Source organism: Schistocerca americana, chromosome 1 (assembly GCF_021461395.2).
Source record: "Schistocerca americana isolate TAMUIC-IGC-003095 chromosome 1, iqSchAmer2.1, whole genome shotgun sequence".
In the NCBI taxonomy this organism is placed as follows: domain Eukaryota; kingdom Metazoa; phylum Arthropoda; class Insecta; order Orthoptera; family Acrididae; genus Schistocerca; species Schistocerca americana.
The window spans coordinates 1,184,352,817-1,184,372,300 of record NC_060119.1 but is presented as its reverse complement, the minus strand read 5'-3'; the positions used below and the strand labels follow the sequence as shown (position 1 = coordinate 1,184,372,300).

At 43.9% G+C, this 19,484-nt stretch overlaps 1 protein-coding gene across 1 annotated transcript in view; it reads left to right on the top strand.

Annotated features, from left to right (window-relative positions):
* Positions 1-19,484, top strand: part of LOC124597953 (glutathione hydrolase 1 proenzyme-like) — a 115,331-nt gene that overhangs the window by 45,254 nt on the left and 50,593 nt on the right. Inside the window, exon 4 of the mRNA XM_047135971.1 lies at positions 5-205. Within this exon, the coding sequence (XP_046991927.1) occupies positions 5-205 (201 nt within the window). The remainder of the gene's footprint in view (positions 1-4; positions 206-19,484) is intronic.

Here is a 19,484-nt window from a genome sequence, read left to right as displayed (position 1 = left end):
TCAGTGACATTTACAAAAATCAGTCGACAGGAAAGGTAGCAAAGGAAGGTGATACGATACGGAACGTGTATCTCGCAAGGACTCTAAAACTGGCTTCTCAGTTAGGTCCCCAGGCATTCTCATCAGATGAGCTGGGTGACCACCTTTCAAAGGACATAGAAGCTGCTGGTGGCCACCTCAGTATCGGAGATCTCCAGAGTTACAGGTAAGAGTCGTGTCAGTGTTCGTTTCTGTATTGAAGTTATACTTTCAGATTTACGTATGCATGGCTTATCATACAATGTTTCAACTACGTACCTTTAGAAAATAATACACAATATAAAATTAAAACAGAACTAGCAAAATGCTTTCACCCCTACGTGGATCGTTATTACGGTCAACCATTTGACATTCGTTTCCGAAGGAAGTCGATTCACACATGACGGAAACGGACTAAACGGAACCAAAAGTATTTAAAACTGTCCATCGTTGGCGGAACCACGGGAATCGATAGCAAGAAAAAATTTACCTGGAATTGCGATTAAACCTTCTTCAGTTGCTTTCTAAATATTATTTTGTGTTTTTTTATCTACATAATTTCTCTGGCAAATAACTGTCTACATTTTGATATATTTAGACGACACTTTTCCTGTTGCTTCACTTCTCATCAGCTCGTCAAGAACATCCGTTCAAAATGCAACTTTGGCCAGTATTAAACTTAATCGTCACAGTTCCTTAACTCTAACGTAGTATCTCTATATGTGCAGTCTGCTAGACACCACTGTGCAGTGAACATTGCAGCACTTTGGAAGTTTGTGAAATGGTAGCAAAAGATTTCTCGAAAACAGGTTTACTGAGATGAGTTTGTCTACATCTATATATTCTGCGAACCACTGTGAAGGGCTCGGCAGAGGGTACGTCTCACTATACCGGTTATTAGGCCTTACTCCCTAACCATTCACGTATGGAGAGCGGGAAAAATGATTGTTCAAACGCTTTGTAAGTGCTGTACTTAATCTAATCTTATCCTCACGATCTCTAAGAGAACGATACGTAGAGGTTTGTAGTATATTATTAGAGTCATCATTTAAAGCTGATTCTTGAAACTTTGTTAATGGAATTTCTCGGGACAGTTCCGTCTTTCTTCAAGAGTGTGCCAGTTCAGTTCTTTCAACATCTCAGTTACACTCTCCAGCCGGTCATACAGGCCGGTGACCGTTCGTTTTCCCTTTCTCTGTATACGCTCAGTATATCATGCCAGTCCTATTTTGTATGGGTCCCTTACACACATTTGAGTATTACTGTTGAATTGGTTGTACGAGTGATTTTTAATCTCTTTTCTAGACTGACTGAATTTCCCTGGCATTCTACGAATAACCTGTTTTACCTAGTATTGAGCTTATGTGATCGTTCCACTTCATGTCTCTGCTAAGAGTTACACCCTAGTACACACATCAAAAAAAGTTTTGCATCTCCTCCGTTCCGAAAGATCCGGAACTTGTACAGAAAATTGGAATAGCGATCAACATAAACATCATTTCCGTCCTTTTTATTGGTAATGAAAAGCACACATTGCGTGTTGTACCACCATACAGTGAGACCTTCAGAGGCGGTGGTCCAGACAGCTGAACACACCGGTACCTATAATACTCAGTAGCACGTCCTCTTGTACTGATGCATGCCTGTATTCGTCGTGGCATACTATCCACAAGTTCATCAAGGCACTTTTAGTCCAGATTGTCCTACTCCTCAACGGAGATTCGGCGTAGATCCTTCAGAGTGGGTGGTGGGTCACGTCGTCCATAAACAGCCTTTTTCAATCTATCCCAGGCATGTTCGATAAGGTTCATGTCTGGAGAACATGCTGGCCACTCTACTCGAGTGATGTCGTTAACCTGAAGGCGTCATTCATAAGATGAGCACGATGGGGGCGCGAATTGTGGTCCATGAAGACGAATGCTACGCCAATATGCTGCCCATATGGTTGCACTATCGGTCGGAGGATGGCATTCACGTATCGTACAGCCGTTACGGCGCCTTCCATGGCCCCCAGCGCCGTACGTCGGCCCCACATAATGCCACTACAAAACTGCAGTGAACCTCCACCTAGCTGCACTTTCTGGACAGTTTGTATAAGGCGTTCAGCCTGACAGGGTTGCCTCCAAACACGTCTCAGATGATTGTCTCCTTGAAGGCATATGCGGCACTCATCGGTGAAGAGATCGTGCTGCCAATCCTGAGCGGTCCATTTGGCGTGGTGTTGGGTCCATGTGTACGGCGCTGCCTGGTGTCGTGGTTGCAAAGATGGACCTCGCCATGGACGTTGGCACTGAAGTTGCCCATCATGCAGCGTATTGCGCACAGTCTGAGTCCTAACACAACGTCCTATGGCTGCACGAAAAGCATTATTCAACATGGTGACATTGCTGTCAGGGTTCCTCCTAGCCATAATCCGTAGGTAGCGGTCATCCATTGCAGTAGTAGCCCTTCGGCGCTCTGAGCGAAGCATGCCATCTACTCATCGACAGTTCCTGTATCTCTGTATCTCCTGCATGTCCGAACAACATCGCTTTGGTTCACTCCTTGGCGCCTGGACACTTCCCCTGTTGAGAGCCCTTCCTGGCACGAAGTAACAATGCGGACACGATCAACCGCGGTATTGACCGTCTAGGCCTGGCTGAACTACAGACAACACGAGCCGTGCACCTCCTTCCTGGTGGGAATGCCAGGAAATGGTCAGCTGTCGGACGCCCTCCGTCTAATAGGCGCTGCTCATGCAAGGTTGTTTACTTCTTTGGGCGGATTTAGTGACATCTCTGAACAGTCAAAGGGACTGTGTCTGTGATAACAATATCCACAGTTAACGTCTATCTTCAGGTGTTCTGGGAACTGGGCTGATGCAAAACGTTTTTGATGTGTGTGTATATGTATGAGTTTGCAGATTCCACCTGTGACTCTCCAACGTTATATTCATACGATTTTTCTTTTATGAAGTGCGCAATTTTATATATTTGCACATTTAAAGCAAGCTGCCAGTCATTGCGCCGCTTTGAAATCTTATCATGGTATGACTGAATATTTGTACTGCTTCGTTCAGACTGTATTGCGTTATAGATAACTGTATCACCTGCAAAAAGTCTGGGGTTACTATTAATAATGTCCGCAAGATCGTTGGATGATCACTGTGAAGGACGTGGGGACGCTGTGAACTCATGTGGGGCAACGTTATCAGCACCTGACAGAGCCTGTGAGACGCCCCACTGCTGCTATATATTTGGGCAGCTGGTCGAATCGTGCAATATCCAGATTTGTGGGGCATTCGAAAGTGACAGAGGCCCGATATTGGACTGCATGGCAACGTGACAGTGGACATATTCGTCGTCAAGGTTCCAGCCGACCAGTGAGAATCGCCGTATTGTGCACCAATAACATTGTAACTCCTTCATTCCTGTGCCTGCCATCCGAGAACAAGTAACAGACTACCTGCACCATTCTGTATCTTTCCACATCATTGATCGAAGAGTAGCAGCAGCCGCACTTGGGATTGTAGAGGATAAGGGGTTATTTTTAGGTAATACGGTGCGAAATTGTGATTTAGTGTGTGTCAGTGCACGATGCGCCAGCCTCACGGCAGACGGCGGACGAAGGCTGGCCGGCGCGTTATGCAGGTGACACAATTTTGTAAAGAGCGTCAGTATGTGTGTACGTGCACGGCAGCCATCAACAGCCGGAACGCGGCATTAGCATAATTACGCAGACGCGGTCCGCATGTGGTGCGGTTGCGTTAGCCAACTCATCGAGAACATTCTAATAAACATGGCACAGCGTAACTGGCGGATTCAGCAGCGGTCTGCACTATTTAAGGGCATCAGAGCTGGGCGTCGGCATCGGTTCGACCGATTGGGCGTTCGGTCGTTATTACAACATCGTCATCAGTGACGCTGTCCCCGAGGACTGGCCAGCAGAGGGCATTGCCCGCTGCTGCACCAGCGACTCCCGGCGTCGTCACGAGCTGCAGTGTCTGCAGGAGGCGAACTAGTCCGGGCCTTATGCTGCTAACCTCCTACCGCCTGCGCAGCCGCTGACCGAGCACGCCGTCGTGTTCCCCGGGCTGCGCGCATCTGCACGTCTCCACCACAACACAAGTGGAGGGGGTGAGCTACCGGAAAATGTATTGGAAGAACCAACAATAAAGAGGAAGATTGCTAAAAACAGCCACCTTCTTCTACCCAGCAACGCCCTACAACCGCGACCACGTCACCCGCTCCGGTCATTCTAATACAAGTTGTCAGAAGGATTACAGGATTTACAGTTCCATGCGTAGGCTGACATAGACAGCACAGCACAAAGGCTACTTCTGCATTGGTGCTGTGATCGGGAAGCTTGAGGTGCTGACGAATGGCATCACATGGTGCTCAACAGTGAATTACGGTTGAAATGTCTCTGCGGTGTCGTTTCATAAGATGTTTGTCTCACTGGATTCTGTGCATTGTATTCTGTCCATCACCTTATTGCGGTTTAATTTATTAACTCTCCCAGAAAGACTGAGCAATCAAACTAAAGCTTATTAAATGATATTATGTTTGATTTTTTTGATGTTCAATAGGAATTCATGACCTGTATTTATTATGTTTTCCCTTCACCCCACCTTTCGTGTGCGTGAATGTTACTGAATGAGTGTTTTTACGTGTTGTTTCGGGTTTCTTTTGTGGGGGGCGCTGAGTTGGTTGTCGTCTGCTAGAAACAGGTGATGTTTGCTTCTCGTTTGGAGGGTAGCGCAGGATGACCGACTTAGGATCCCAGTATCTGGACAGAAAGGTTTACCCCTTTTAGTCTGAGGTTGGTTTGTCTGTCAGGTTGGTGGCGGAAGCCTACCCCTCTGGTAGCTTCCGTTGCACCAGTAGTTAGACGAAGCTCGGTGGAGAAAGGACACTCTGCAGCTAGCGGTTGGTGAGTACAGTTCGTAGCTCCTAGAGAAGGTTTCTGCTGATAGGAAGTAGGTCGAATTAGAACTTCCCTATGTTAACTCACGGAATATTTAAGTATTTCAGCTTAACTGAAGCGTGTGTAGTTATGTATTTTCGGAGAGTGGCGTAATTATTTTGTAAAAAAGAATCGGCGAGGATGTGGTTGAAATTAAAAGCGCGGGAGTTGCTTTGTTCCTTTTGGACATCATGGTGTGGAATTTCTAGCAGTGAATATGATTAGGAATAGCTAGTCAGCATAACTTCGGGTGAACGTGAGAATAATAGAGTTTTCGAGCAAGTGTGATTTTTATTGTTCTAATTTTCTATGGTTTCGTGGAAGATGCTATTTTCTTTTTGTGTTCGTCTAATACCTCGTGTTTGGCAACCGATGATCCTTCTGGTCTATTATTGCACTGCAGTAGGTTTTCATATTACCAGTTTAATTTTTTCCTGTGTTACAATTTCGGTAAAATATCAGTTTTTTGTGCGCATAGAGGAAATCTTTGTAACGGTTTGTTTCTGAACGGACCACGTGTAAGTTGAAACGGTTGGGGGGGGGGGGGGTTCTGCCTTGCCGAGTTAATTTTATTTCGTGGTGTCAAAATCATTCTGGTGTTGCACCATTAAAATTTCTTACATTTGTGCTTGGTTTAATGTTTAATTTCTGAACAGTTAACTCCTAATCAAATGTACCAGGTTCAGAAGTTTGGCCGTTCGTAAGCGGCAGGTGCGTTTTCTACGTCGTATGTCTACTCTACAAAACCTAGCGAATCAGATAAATCTCTTCCCAAGCTAGTGCATGAGCACAATGGTGATAGGTATCTCTCTGAACTATTTCTGTCGTAGGTATGTAGATGTAATGATTGAATTATTGTGTTCCACTTCCTCTAGTGTTTTTTTCCGTTTTCATTGCGCTGTCCTACCATATTTGCGAATTATTTAGTTATTTATCCAGGCACCAGTCATGGGTACTCATAGGGTGTGCATCAAATTCAGTCATGAAATAAATGTTCCAATTAAAAGATAAATTCAGGGTCCTTTATCTTTCTCATTGATGCCTCTTTCCAAATTAATTTTCTATTCCATGATTTTTTTAAAAAGTTAATCTGCTTGCTTGTGATGAACAAAAATGGAAGGAAAAATCAAAGTGAACGGTCTACTGTCTCAAGATTAAGGAATTCACGTGTAATTAAACAAGATCATTGATGTACGACATACAATGATGTTCATCTTGTTAGTTTTTCTTAATTTAATTAAACTGATAATTTTCAGTTCAGTCTTTCCTTAATTTTTGGAAGGGCTTGGGCTGGTGGCAACCCTGTAATTTTTAAATTTGTAATTTTGTTCATGAGGTGGCTTAACCAGAAATTGCGCACAAGGGTTACATCTCCATCATTCTTGGTACGTAACATATGTCGAGCCTTGGCTAGGATCCGTTTATAGTTCTACATACATACTTTACACGGTTCTGCAGTACCGTGGGTGACTATCGACAGCGAGTATAGTGGCAACCTGAGGAGAGGTTCCATTCTCCCAAATATTTTGAAGAGGTACAGCGGCTTGACTCCTGGTCATGTGGAGAGCGATCGGATATCACTTCAGACTATAGCTCGTAGTTTTTATGGGAACTCCGACGGAACAACGGTAAATAAGAGTTTTCTCTCATGCAGTGGTATCGTCATGTCATTTTTCAACAGGACAGCACCTGTCCTTGTAAGGCACATATCTCAATGAACTGTCAGCTTGATGTTGAGGTGATCCCTTTGGTAGCATGATCACCACATTTGTCCCCGACAGAACGTCTGGAACCAGCTTGGACGTCAACACCATCCCAATGGCAGTATCTGGGCCATCAAGGACCAGCTACAACACTTGTCGGCCAGCTTCCCTGAGGAGGGGACGCGATGGCTTTATAGCACCCTTGCCAACCGAATTAGTGTATGCATTTGGCCCAGAGGGAGTAAAAGTGATAAGTGATCTCATATTCCCAAGTTCTCTTAAATTTGACTCGACTTTATAATCAGTGAAATAACATTACATAACCTCTCAAGTTTCGTTTAGTTTCCTCTTCCCGTCCTCTGCGCTTTTTTTTTTTTTTTTTTTTTTTGTCACGCAGTGTATATTCGGCCTTTTTATATCACTGGTGGTATCTCAAACTCACTTTGATTGTTCGGTAGTGGTCCAGAAGAACTGACGTGTTGACGTTGTGCCTAGTGCAAACAGACGACCTTTTAAAGCTGATATGAAGTTGCTTTCCGTTCTGTTGACGCCCAGTGTGAATCAACCTAAAGGACTTCTTCCAGTCTTTCCCATGCAACAGTCTTCAGCCATAGGCATTACGTTGCCCTTGCGTGTTATCTAATGTAATCTCCTCACCAACCATTAGGTCGTTGGCTTGTTATTTTTCTCTCTTCCAGTCCATCAAAGCAATTTTCTTTCATCTACCGTCCACTCGCCTGGCTATATGCCCTGCCATCGTCCTTTACATTACCACTGCTGTCATAATCGCGCCTTCGATGCAAGTTTGTTTCATAATGCATTGCTAGTTATCTCATCTTTTATGGTACTGTAAATTACGAGAGCGTTCTGAAAAGTAATGCCTCTGATGATTTGTGTGTGAAAACTGTTGAGGCTTTTTGAACAGAATAAACGTTATTAACATTCCTTATCTTTATGCTTCATGTCTACAAATTTGCACCCCTTTGCCGCTAGCGGGCTCCGAGTTGTAGCGTTTAACACGGCGGTGTGTCACGTAACTATGTCGGTGCGAGAGAAGCAGTGTGCTGAAATCGAGTTTCGAATTCGAAGATTTCGTTCTCACCTGGAACATCCTCTCCTTCACCATGAGTATGTCCGATCACACTCGAGTGATGCGACATCTGCAACAATCCGACACCTTGGGTTCACTGTCATCGATCATTATCCATACAGTCCCAACTTGGTCCCATCCGATTTTGATCCGTTTCCCGAACTTAGAGAACATCTTCAAGCACAAGCAGACATGAGGTTGTGGCTCTGTCAACAAAGTCAAATCAGAGACTTTTTGTGGCTGGGACTAAAAACATGTTACGTGAAATGCTCGCAGGCAACAAAACAGTGGCCTCTAGAGATATAAAATTGGCCTTGGTGAAGTGCTCCGCCACGAGACTGAGTCTGCTCTAAGAGTCTTTCTATGAGATTTTCTTTCATCAGTCTGGAGAATTTGTTTTTGTTCATTCTCAATGGTTCAAATGGCTCTGAGCACTATGGGACTTAACATCTACGGTCATCAGTCCCCTAGAACTTAGAACTACTTAAACCTAACTAACCTAAGGACAGCACACAACACCCAGCCATCACGAGGCAGAGAAAATCCCTGACCCCGCCGGGAATCGAACCCGGGAACCCGGGCGTGGGAAGCGAGAACGCTACCGCACGACCACGAGATGCGGGCGTTCATTCTCAAATTCACAAAACTACTAAGTATAAAGAATCTGATAATCCAATGATGGGTGGAGTAGAAGATGCTTGTGCTACCTTCAGTCTGTTACTGGAAAATTTGTAGGGAATAAAAAGCACCCAAGGCGAATGGCCTTGCTGCAGTAGTAACAACCGTTTCCGTCAGATCACCAAAGTTAAGTGTTGTCAGGCTTGGATAGCACTTAGATGCGTCACTGACAGGGTCTGTCGAGTATTGTTGGCAAGTGGGGTGCACTCAGCCTTTGTGACACCAATTGAGAAACTACTTGATTGAGAAGCAGCGACACCGGTTATGAAAACTGACAACAGCCTGCAGGGCGGTGTGTTGACGGCATGCCCCTCCGCATCTGCATCTGGCGACACCAACAGGCTAAAAATGGTTCAAATTACTCCAAGCACAATGGGACTTAACATCTGAGGTCATCTGTCCCCTAGACTTAGAACTACACTACTGGCCATTAAAACTGCTACACCACGAAGATGAAGTGCTACAGACGTGAAATTTAAGCGACAGGAAGAGGATGCTGTGATATGCAAATGATTAGCTTTTCAGAGCATTCACACAAGGCTCGCGCCGGTGGCGACATCTACAAGGTGCTGACAAGAAGAAAGGTTCCAACCGATTTCTCATACACAAACAGCAGTTGACCGGCGTTGCCTAGTGCAACGTTCTTGTGATGCCCCCTGTAAGGAGGAGAAATGCGTACCATCACGTTTCCGACTTTGATGAAGGTCGGATTGTAGCCTATCGCAATTGCGGTTTATCGTATCGCGACATTGCTGCTCGCGTTGGTCGAGATCCAATGACTGTTAGCAGAATATGGAAACGGTGGGTTCAGTAGGGTAATACAGAACGCCGTGTTGGATACCAACGGCCTCGTATCACTAGCAGTCGAGATGACAGGCATCTTATCCGCATGGCTGTAGCGGATCGTGCAGCCACGTCTCGATCCCTGAGTTTGCGACATCGCGGTGAACGCATATTGGAAGCGTGTATTCGTCATCGCCATACTGGCGTATCACTCGGCGTGATGGTATGGGGTGCCATTGGTTAAACGTCTCGGTCACCTCTTGTTCGCATTGACAGCACTTTGAACAGTGGACATTACATTTCAGATGTGTTACGATCCGTGGCCCTACCCTTCATTCGATCCCTGCGAAACCCTACATTTCAGCAGGGTAATGCACGACCACATGTTGCAGGTCCTGGACGGGCCTTTCTGGGTACATAAAATGTTCGACTGCTGCCCTGGCCAGCACATTCTCCAGATCTCCCACCAATTGAAAACGTCTGTTCAATGGTGGCCGAGCAACTGGCTCGTCACAATACGCCAGTCACTACTCTTGATGAACTGTGGTATCGTGTTGAAGCTACATGGGCAGCTGTACCTGTACACGCCATCCAAGCTCAGTTTGACTCAATGCCTAGGCGTACGAAGGCCTTTATTACGGCCAGAGGTGGTTGTTCTGGGTACTGATTTCTCAGGATCTATGCACCCAAATTACGTGAAAATGTAATCACATGTCAGTTCTAGTATAATGTATTTGTTTCAATGAAAACCCGTTTATCATCTGCATTTCTTCTTGGTGTAGCAATTTTAATGGGCAGTAGTGTACTTAAACCTAACTAACCAGGCAGGATTCGAACCTGCGACCGTAGCAGAAGCGCGGTTTAGGACTAAAGCGCTTAGTACCGCTCGGCCAGAGCGGCCGGTAACAGCCTAAAGATGAAACGGCGGCCTATCGGTTGCATTGGGCCTTCAAGGCCTTTTGCGACGGCGTTTTTTTTTTTAACACCGACATTTCAAGAATACTGTCGAAACAGCGATGCAAAATTTCAGCAAGTTGGGTTGTAAAATGAGTGTAAAAGTCAGCTTCCTGCACTCACATATTGGCTTCGTCACTGAAAATGGAGATGGAAAAGTAGACCGGGAAAGATGGAAGAAAGTATGATGGTCAAGTGCTGGATGTTGAAGAGGGACAGTAAAGGTGAAGAAACTCTGAGAAAATCTAAAAAAGAAAAAGTTTGGTAATTCAGTGTAAATAGTACTCACAGTGTTGCTAAGAGAACTGTTTCTGATACATTACCCGACAAAAAAAAAAAAAAAATTGAAGCACCCAGCAGGAAGGAGGAAACATAGTGAAACTTCACGGGTTGAGCCTATAAGTGATTTTACTCGTATTTCAGTGATTATAGTATCGATTCAAATTTACAGCGAACTAAGTGGTATGAGCCCACTTACTGGTATGACGTTGGAACTTCGCTGGCCTGGATGCACGCACCGATTAGGTTGAAAAGAGGGTCATAAAGCCGTTGTATCTTCTGCAGAGGCAGAGATGGCGCACAAATATTTTAACTGGCGTGTTGCAAACGACGTCAGGCGCCGACGCCGCACTGCAACACAGTTCCGTCGGGTTGGTTGACAGCTCAGCCCCTGTGACTACACGCCATTTGCAGCGCGACCTGCAGAACGTCTTCGCATACACCGGAACAAATCTCAGAGAACGCATACACAGGCGGGCAAAAATATTCAGACACTGGGAGTAATCAGAGAAGTAAACCTTAAATGTGTTTTTAACTCAAAATATATATTTTATTCTTTACAAAAATGTAATACATATGTCAGTCTGAATATACGTGCCGGCCGCGGTGGTCTAGCGGTTCTAGGCGCTCAGTCCGGAGCCGCGCGACTGCTACAGTCGCAGGTTCGAATCCTGCCTCGGGCATGGATGTGCGTGATGTCCTTAGGATAGTTAGGTTTCAGTAGTTCTAAGTTCTAGGGGACTGATGACCATAGATGTTAAGTCCCATAGTGCTCAGAGCCATTTTTTATGCATTGGGCAAAAGTATTCAGATACTCAGCACTCAGTATTTGGTAATGCGTCCCTTTCTCTGGATTACAGCCCGCCGGCCGCTGTGACTGAGCAGCTCTAGGAGCTTCAGTCCGGAACCGCGCTGCTGCTACGGTCGCAGGTTCGAATCCTGCCTCGGGCATGGATGTGCGTGATGTCCTTAGGTTAGTTAGGTTTCAGTAGTTCTAAGTTCTAGGGGACTGATGACCATAGATGTTAAGTCCCATAGTGCTCAGAGCCATTTTTTATGCATTGGGCAAAAGTATTCAGATACTCAGCACTCAGTATTTGGTAATGCGTCCCTTTCTCTGGATTACAGCCCGCCGGCCGCTGTGACTGAGCGGCTCTAGGCGCTTCAGTCCGGAACCGCGCTGCTGCTACGGTCGCAGGTTCGAATCCTGCCTCGGGCATGGATGTGTGTGATGTCCTTAGATTAGTTAGGTTTAAGTAGTTCTAAGTCCAGGGGAACAGATGACCTCAGATGTTAAGTTCCATAGTGCTTAGAGCCATACGAACCATTTTAATTACAGCCCTCAGTCTTTGTGGCATGAAGTTAACAACCTTTTTCGTTGTAACCGAACCGACATTCACCCATTCTTCTTCTGTCTTTTGTGTTAGCAGAAGAGCCAACACCGTGTTACGAGTGGAGGCCGAAATGCACGCGTTTTAGCTCACGCAGGCTGGCGTGAGGAGGGAAGAACTATACTGACGTGAGGTCTGGAGCATGGCAAGGAATGAGAATTCAGAAAGCGGACGTATTAGTTTGATTCTTAACTTTAATCCATTAATGATGAACGTCGCTCTTGACGATACATGATTCACAATATTATCTGTTGAGAATACATTCTTAAAGATAGTAATAATAGTAACTGAATATGGCGCCTTGCTAGGTCGTAGCAAATGACATAGCTGAGGGCTATGCTAAACTGTCGTCTCTGCAAATGAGAGCGTATGTAGACAGTGAACCATCGCTAGCAAAGTCGGCTGTACAACTGAGGCGAGTGCTAGGGAGTCTCTCTCTAGACTAGACCTGCCGTGTGGCAGCTCTCGGTCTGCAATCACTGATAGTGGCGACACGCGAGTCCGACGTATACTAACGGACCGCGGCCGATTTAAAGGCTACCACCTAGCAAGTGTGGTGTCTGGCGGTGACAACACACTATCAATGCAGGCAATTGTGTGAAACTGCTCACATGTCTTTTGTGTTGTCTCGTTTTCAGTTCATTCCAAATGTTTTGGCGCTGGATTGAGGTGTGGGGACTGCGATGGGGTAACGAGGCGATGAGGCGTGTTGCATAGGGTCCACAGTTTGACAATTTGTCTTGTTGGAAATAAAAGTCACCTCCCAGAGCCAACATCGCAGTACCTTCTGTCAGATTTTGTTTGAACACATCGAGATAGAGAAATTTGTCCACGGTGCCTTCCATGAAGGCAAGCTCGCCAAAACCTCTGGAAGACATGCTCCCCCATACCCTCACACTGCTCGGCCACCATTGAACAGACGTTTTCAATTGGTGAGAGATATTGAGAATGTGCTGGCCAGGGCAGCAGTCGAACAATTTCTGTATCCAGAAAGGCCCGTACAGGACCTGCAACATGCGGTCGTGCATTATCCTGCTAAAATGTAGGTTTTCGCAACGATCGAATGAAGGGTAGAGCCACGGGTCGTAACACATCTGAAATGTTACGTCCACTGTTCACAGTGCCGTCATTGCGAACAAGAGGCGACCGAGACGAGTAACCAATGGCACCCCATACTATCACGCCGGTTGATACGCCAGTATGGTGATGACGAATACACGCTTCTAATGTGCGTTCACCGCGATGTCGCCAAACCCGGATGCGACCATCATGATGCTGTAAACAGAAGCTAGATTCATCCGAAAAAATGACGTTTTGCCATTCGTGCACACAGGTTCGTCGTTGAGTACACCATCGCAGGCGCTCCTGTCTGTGATGCAGCGTCAAGGGTAACCGCAGCCGTGGTCTCCGAGCTGATAGTCCATGCTGCTGCAAACGTCGTCGAACTTTTCGTGGAGATGGTTGTTGTCTTGCAAACGCCCCCATCTGTTGACTCAGGGATTGGGACGTGGCTGCACGATCCGTTACAGCCATGCGGATAAGATGCCTGTCATCTCGACTGCTAGTGATACGAGGCCGTTGGGATCCAGCACGGCGTCCCATATTACTCTCCTGAACCCATCGATTTCATATTGTGCTAACAGTCATTGGATCTCGACCAACGCGAGCAGCAATGTCGCGATACGATAAACCGCAATCGCGAGAGGCTACAATCCGACCTTTATCAAAGTCGGAAACGTGATGGTACGCATTTCTCCTCCTTACACGAGGCATCACAACACCGTTTCACCAGGCAACGCCGGTGAACTGCTGTTTGTGTATGAGAAATCGGTTGGAAACATTCCTCATGTCAGCACGTTGTAGGTGTCGCCACGGCGCCAACCTTCAGTGAATGCTCTGAAAAGATAATCATTTGCATACCACAGCATCTTCTTCCTGTCGGTTAAATTTCGCGTCTGTAGCACGTCATCTTCGTGGTGTAGGAATTTTAATGGCCAGTAGTGTAATTAATGGACTATAACTATCATAATTAAAATATTGTAGTCCGCAACAGCGCTGATGACCTCTGGGCCAGGGATGTGCTGTAGACAGCTGCGCAGTTAGCCAGTCAAGCGCTCACTCCGTTTCCGCGTTCCTTACTGTGCGAACCTCTGTCATTTTTGATAGATCGATCGCGTTTTACATCTGCGAACATACGACTGACTGATTACTGTGGTATTCTCTGAGTACGGTGAGTTTTGTCACAATGGCAGAAACACCTAAATGGCGTTAAGTGTTTCAGAAACAGGCAAGGGACATTGCTATCGTTCTTCAAAGGCGAGGCAGATTCAGGCGCGCTATTGTGCAAGGCTGCTAAGATGCAAGAACGCAGTGTAGCTTTCTGTGGCGGTATTGGTCTATGCAGTGTTAGATGAATCATCCAGGATGCCAGATTTCTCAGCAGGCAGCTTGAAATATGGAGTTTCGGTCTCCAGGGAAGAAACAGCGTGCCAAAGCGGGTAACAGGAATCAACGATATCGAGCAAGATGTTTTATTTCGAAAGGTTTTAGAATTTTTTGGTGGAGCCGAGTTCCCCACAGAAGTGACGTTGCTATCGGATTTAAACATATAAAATTCAGTGACGGCGGGAATGTTTTAATGGAGTGTAGTGATAGTACTGTTGCTAGGCTGACATTTCTAAGAACTATGCATTAAGTCAGATCAAAAGGAATGTCAGCTGTGTATTACCTGGATGAGACTTGGGTAAATCAGAACCACACTGGCAATTTTATTTGGCAAACATCTGAGGGACAAGGCAACTTGACAGTTCTAGTGGCAAAAGGAGGGCGTATTATATGTCACGCTAGTTCCGCTGTTACTGGATTTGTGCCGGAAAGTCAACTCCAAGAAAAATCGAAAAGCCTTTCTGACTACCGTGCAGAAATCAAAGGAAAAACATTTCGAGAATGGTTTCAGAATCAGCTGTTGCCTTATTTGCATCCAGGTTCTGTCATTGTTACGGACAACGCGAGCTGTCATTTATTCTCGATATGTCTCCCACTACAGTGAAGTAATAATATATCGCATATTGAAACACAAATAAGAGAAACGGTTTTGGAGCTCTTAAGATATCAAAGACAGCGGTAAAAAAATAGAAAATTGATTCCATAGCTCTGCAACATTGTCACAGGGGGTTACAAATATCTCCTTATCGTTATCATTATAAAGCCATAGAACTGGTGTTCATATAGGTCAAGAGATAACTAGGTGGCAGGTAAAAATACTGTGCTCAAAGTAGCCGACACTGAAAGTCTGATCCATGAAGCAGCAGATAAAAATCACCGTTGCTGATTGGGAAACTTGCGTACGTCACACAGAATAACTGCTAGAGGAGGATCGTCGCACACAAGTTGTTACAGACGAAATAATGGATTCGTTAATCTTCAGCCTTCCAACTACTCCAAAATCCGAGTAATAAGCTGTGTGAATGGAATGTAAATTTCTTTTGTAATTTAGATGGAAAATTTACTTTATTGTCAAGCTGTCGGTGCGGCAGAGTGTAGTTCAGAGCACAATCTGTTCTGTATTGAGAATTTTATTTTACATTATCTTGCTGTTCTCTCTACAGTATTGCGTAGTTTAAAATGATGTTCTTCTTCTTGCTGTGACTATTGTATATTTGATTCTTTCGTCATTTTTTCAATAAAGTAAGAGGCAATAGAAGGGGTTTACCTTGGTGCAATCCTTTCTATAAGGTGCAATTTATTATAGAACCCATTCCGCAGTGAGAGAATCTATATCATTGGTTTTTCTTCACGTTATTAAGCCTGGGAAAAATTGAGTACATATTCAATTTGATAATGTATATGTCATAGTTATTAGGTACATTTAAAAAATTCATCACAAAACTGTTTGCAGCGCACATCGAATATGGCCGTGGCGAAACAGTTTAAGCGTCAGCTATTGCAGCCGTTCCTATTGTAGCTACTGTCTTTATATTTTCAGCCGAGTTGGCAACACAGCATCCCTCGGTGCTATGGGGTGAGGGTTCATCAACGGTCTTCCTGACTATAATGGTCTATAACTGTCATTATAATTACGGTACCACAATTTACAGCCAAGACGGCGGCGGAGTAGTGCGCTTGCGCTCATGTTTACCCGGGTGTTAAGTTAATGGTCAAATGCTTTTAGCCTAAATTGATTAATGTATTCATAAAAATGGTAATTTATTTCCCTGCCTCTCCCACTGGTGCAGTGTTCTCCTATTGATCCAACCCCACCAAAGCCTCCCTAAGTGTCCCAAGCAAACTGGGATTTGGTATTCGTAGTCTGTACCTCTCTCGAAAAACAGCAGCATAAAATTCAGATGATGTCCACAAATTTCCAGCAGAGTATTGTATTCAATGGTACTGGATTGGGTTTCGCAAATGCCTGGCTATTTTCTGCAATATTATCATCATCCTTGCCTGTTTCAGTTTAGGGAAGAACACAACTGATCTTTCCATCTCTTCTTAGGACTCCCAGCATTTCTTTTCCGTGAGCGTGAGGTATGTATTTGTATATTAATGTAGTTATTCTTTCAGCTGACTTCCTTTGAGTATGTTCATGCCATTTCTTTCTGTGCTCTATATTCTGAAACATGCTTTTGATGCCCAGTTCGTTTCTAAATTCACTATTCTTTGTCCTGTCTATGAGTTTTTAACCAACTAGAGGTTTTAGGGCTCTCATCTCTTCCGCTTCAATCCTTCTCCTTTTACTGGTCGTTCTAGTCCAAGTCTCTGACCAATACATTAGAAATGATATTGCCATCACGTTCAAAAATTTTGGTACTCTCTTCTTCCTGACTTTTTTTGAGGAGAGTGCAATTTGTAGCACCTACCAACTGTTGTAATTTTTGCAGTTTGTATTCTTCATCATTGGATGCATTATATGGAATCTCACATCCCAGGTACTTAAAAGTATTTATTTGTTCTAGCAGTTTATCATCAATTATTATTCTTGCTCTTAAATGCTACTTACCATGGAATGTCATTATCTTAGTTTTATCTTTAGATATTGTCAAATCATAATCATTTGCTTTTTTGTGCAAGGCCCAAAAAATTGCTCTCTGTGTTTTATCTTCTGACTCTACTATGGTTATTTGAACTTGGACCATGGATCAGTGGACGAGTCGCCTGGATTGGAGGTATTGAATCAGCGGCACAGTGTAGCTCTGATAGTAAAGCGGTACATTTCTTAGTAAAACTGTACAAAATGAGCTGACTGAATTCCGTGACGACGAAATTATTTCGAAAATATTACAAAGAATCCGAGAAAACAGATTCTACAGTACTAAATTTGATAAGACCACTGATATTAGTCACAAATGTCGGATGACAATTTTTCTCATATATATTTGCAAAGCAAAGATAATGATCAGATAATATTTCAAACATTTTATCAATCTGCGGAAGTCAGAAAAAAATCTATGGAAACAAATTACGAAAGTTCACCACGGATATAAAGTAAACGAAGATTCCTCTTAAACATCTGAAAGATACAGCCATTAGCGGGAGTCTTTCGAAGATGACAAAGTCGCCAATATTTGCTACAAGGATAGAGGAGAAAAAGAGAGTAAAGGTCGCCGAATGATTGGAGTAAAATTAGATGAAGCTGTGTTAAACAGCATGATAAGTCGTGATCTCCATCTTTGTAACTGCGTTAGTACTGCAGCAAAAGGATGCTTTGTCGTGAGTTCTGAGGTTGTAGGAGAAGACACTACAGTAAAGAAAGAATTTAATAATGCTGAATGAGCACCTTATTTTAATAATTCTTTAAATTTGTCTGTTTCTAAGTGCTCTGACGTGCAACTGCTGCGAAACTCAACTGGGATCGTTAAAGAGGTTGTCTCGTTTTCTTACAGCTTTGCCATAAGGAAATGCTGTTCTCATAAGTCATGTAAGAAACGAGATAGTCTCCATGTGTGCAACAAGTAGGGTAGAAAGACGTCTGTCTCTAGCGTCTTTCCTTAAAAAAACATTGAAAAATCGTGTCATGCATACCTTGAGGAAATACGCAATGGTCACATTTTTCAAGTGATGTATCTGGCGTAACAACTGGGACCCTTTTATATGTAATCATTATTAAAGAATACATCGTAACTCTTGTGTTCCTTGTTGATGTGCTCAGCCAGACAGCACTTCACAGTAGGTTCTTCCAAAAAGAGACTACTGATGATACCAGAGGAACTGAGATTTTGAGCAATATTTTATGATTTTTGCAGGCTTCAAGCATCTGTACAATCAAGTCAAAAAAACTGGCATATATTATTGGGCGCACCATCTAAACACGTAGGATCACATTTCAGGGATGCCAAAACTCTGGCTACAATGTACCACAGAGTATTTAGGCGAGGATGAAGGTGACTGCATTTCTAATCTGAAGGCAGATTGGCAAAATGGTAGAGGAAGATGCAAACAAAACACTTCTGGCAGGCAGTACAGTCCAGTGTTTGCAGTTTCGCACTCCAGAAAATTTCCCTTCAATTAGACGTTTGATGTTGATCCTTTCTTTTCTTTCTGTGTCAACTGAAACAGCAGAAAGATCTTTCTTGACAGTGGAACTCCTTAAGTGTTGGTTGAGAATCCATTGTGGGCAAAACCGTTTAACAGTACTTGAATTGTGGTATGCCCATAGAGACACCGTTATTAACAAAGAAAAAAAACAGGTGTACTGAGAAGGAAGGAAAGAACAAAAAAGATATGTTTTTTTAAGTACAGGTTTTGTGTAATGCCTGTTGTTATGTGATGTTCAAAGAAAGAGTAATTGGAATACGTACACACCCACACACACACACACACACACACACACACACACACACACACACACACACACTATGTTTTACACTTTTATGTAAGAACAAGGAAAATGCGAATCAAATGCTAATATGTTTGAAGCACACCAAATGTACACTGTATGGCCACAGAAGAAAAATAAAAACATAAAAATGATAATTTTTGTAAAACGGTCTTCTATGCCACATTTTAACCAATAAGAGCATTAATAATACAATATTACTTAAAAATTACGGTTTTGTGCAGTTTCAGGTAAGATTTGAGTTACTGTAACGGTGTAACATCATTTGTAACACCCCAACCGTCACTTATCTGGTTTTGGCGTGTATTCACCCCAGGTAACTGACTAACAGATCAACAGAGAGTGCAAAACTGCCGCAATGTCGGATAATGCAAAGAAAGTAATAAGGCCCTGTGACTCCTGATTGAACTGCAGTGGCAGTGTTGACATTAATTGCTTCAGAATTGATCCCTTTTAATTAAAAAGGGGTGCACATTGATGTTATATTCAGCTATTGAACACCAGATGCAAATGTTGAACATAAAATTAATTAAGAAAGTGACTTGGGATTTCAACTACTTAATTGAAAACAGATGCAGTCAATTAGCACAAATTTATTTTTAACTCACGACCTACAATCGTCACATTACATGACTCTCCTAACAGGCAGTGGTAATAAATTGCGTTTGCGTGGAGTAGTGTAAGAAGAATTCTACAATACATGGCCCATGAAACCCTCGTAGAAACTTTGCCGACGTGATCCAATAAATTAATCAGTGGCCTAACTCAAGCTGGAGTGGGCGCAATATCACAGAATTCAGCGTGTTGGG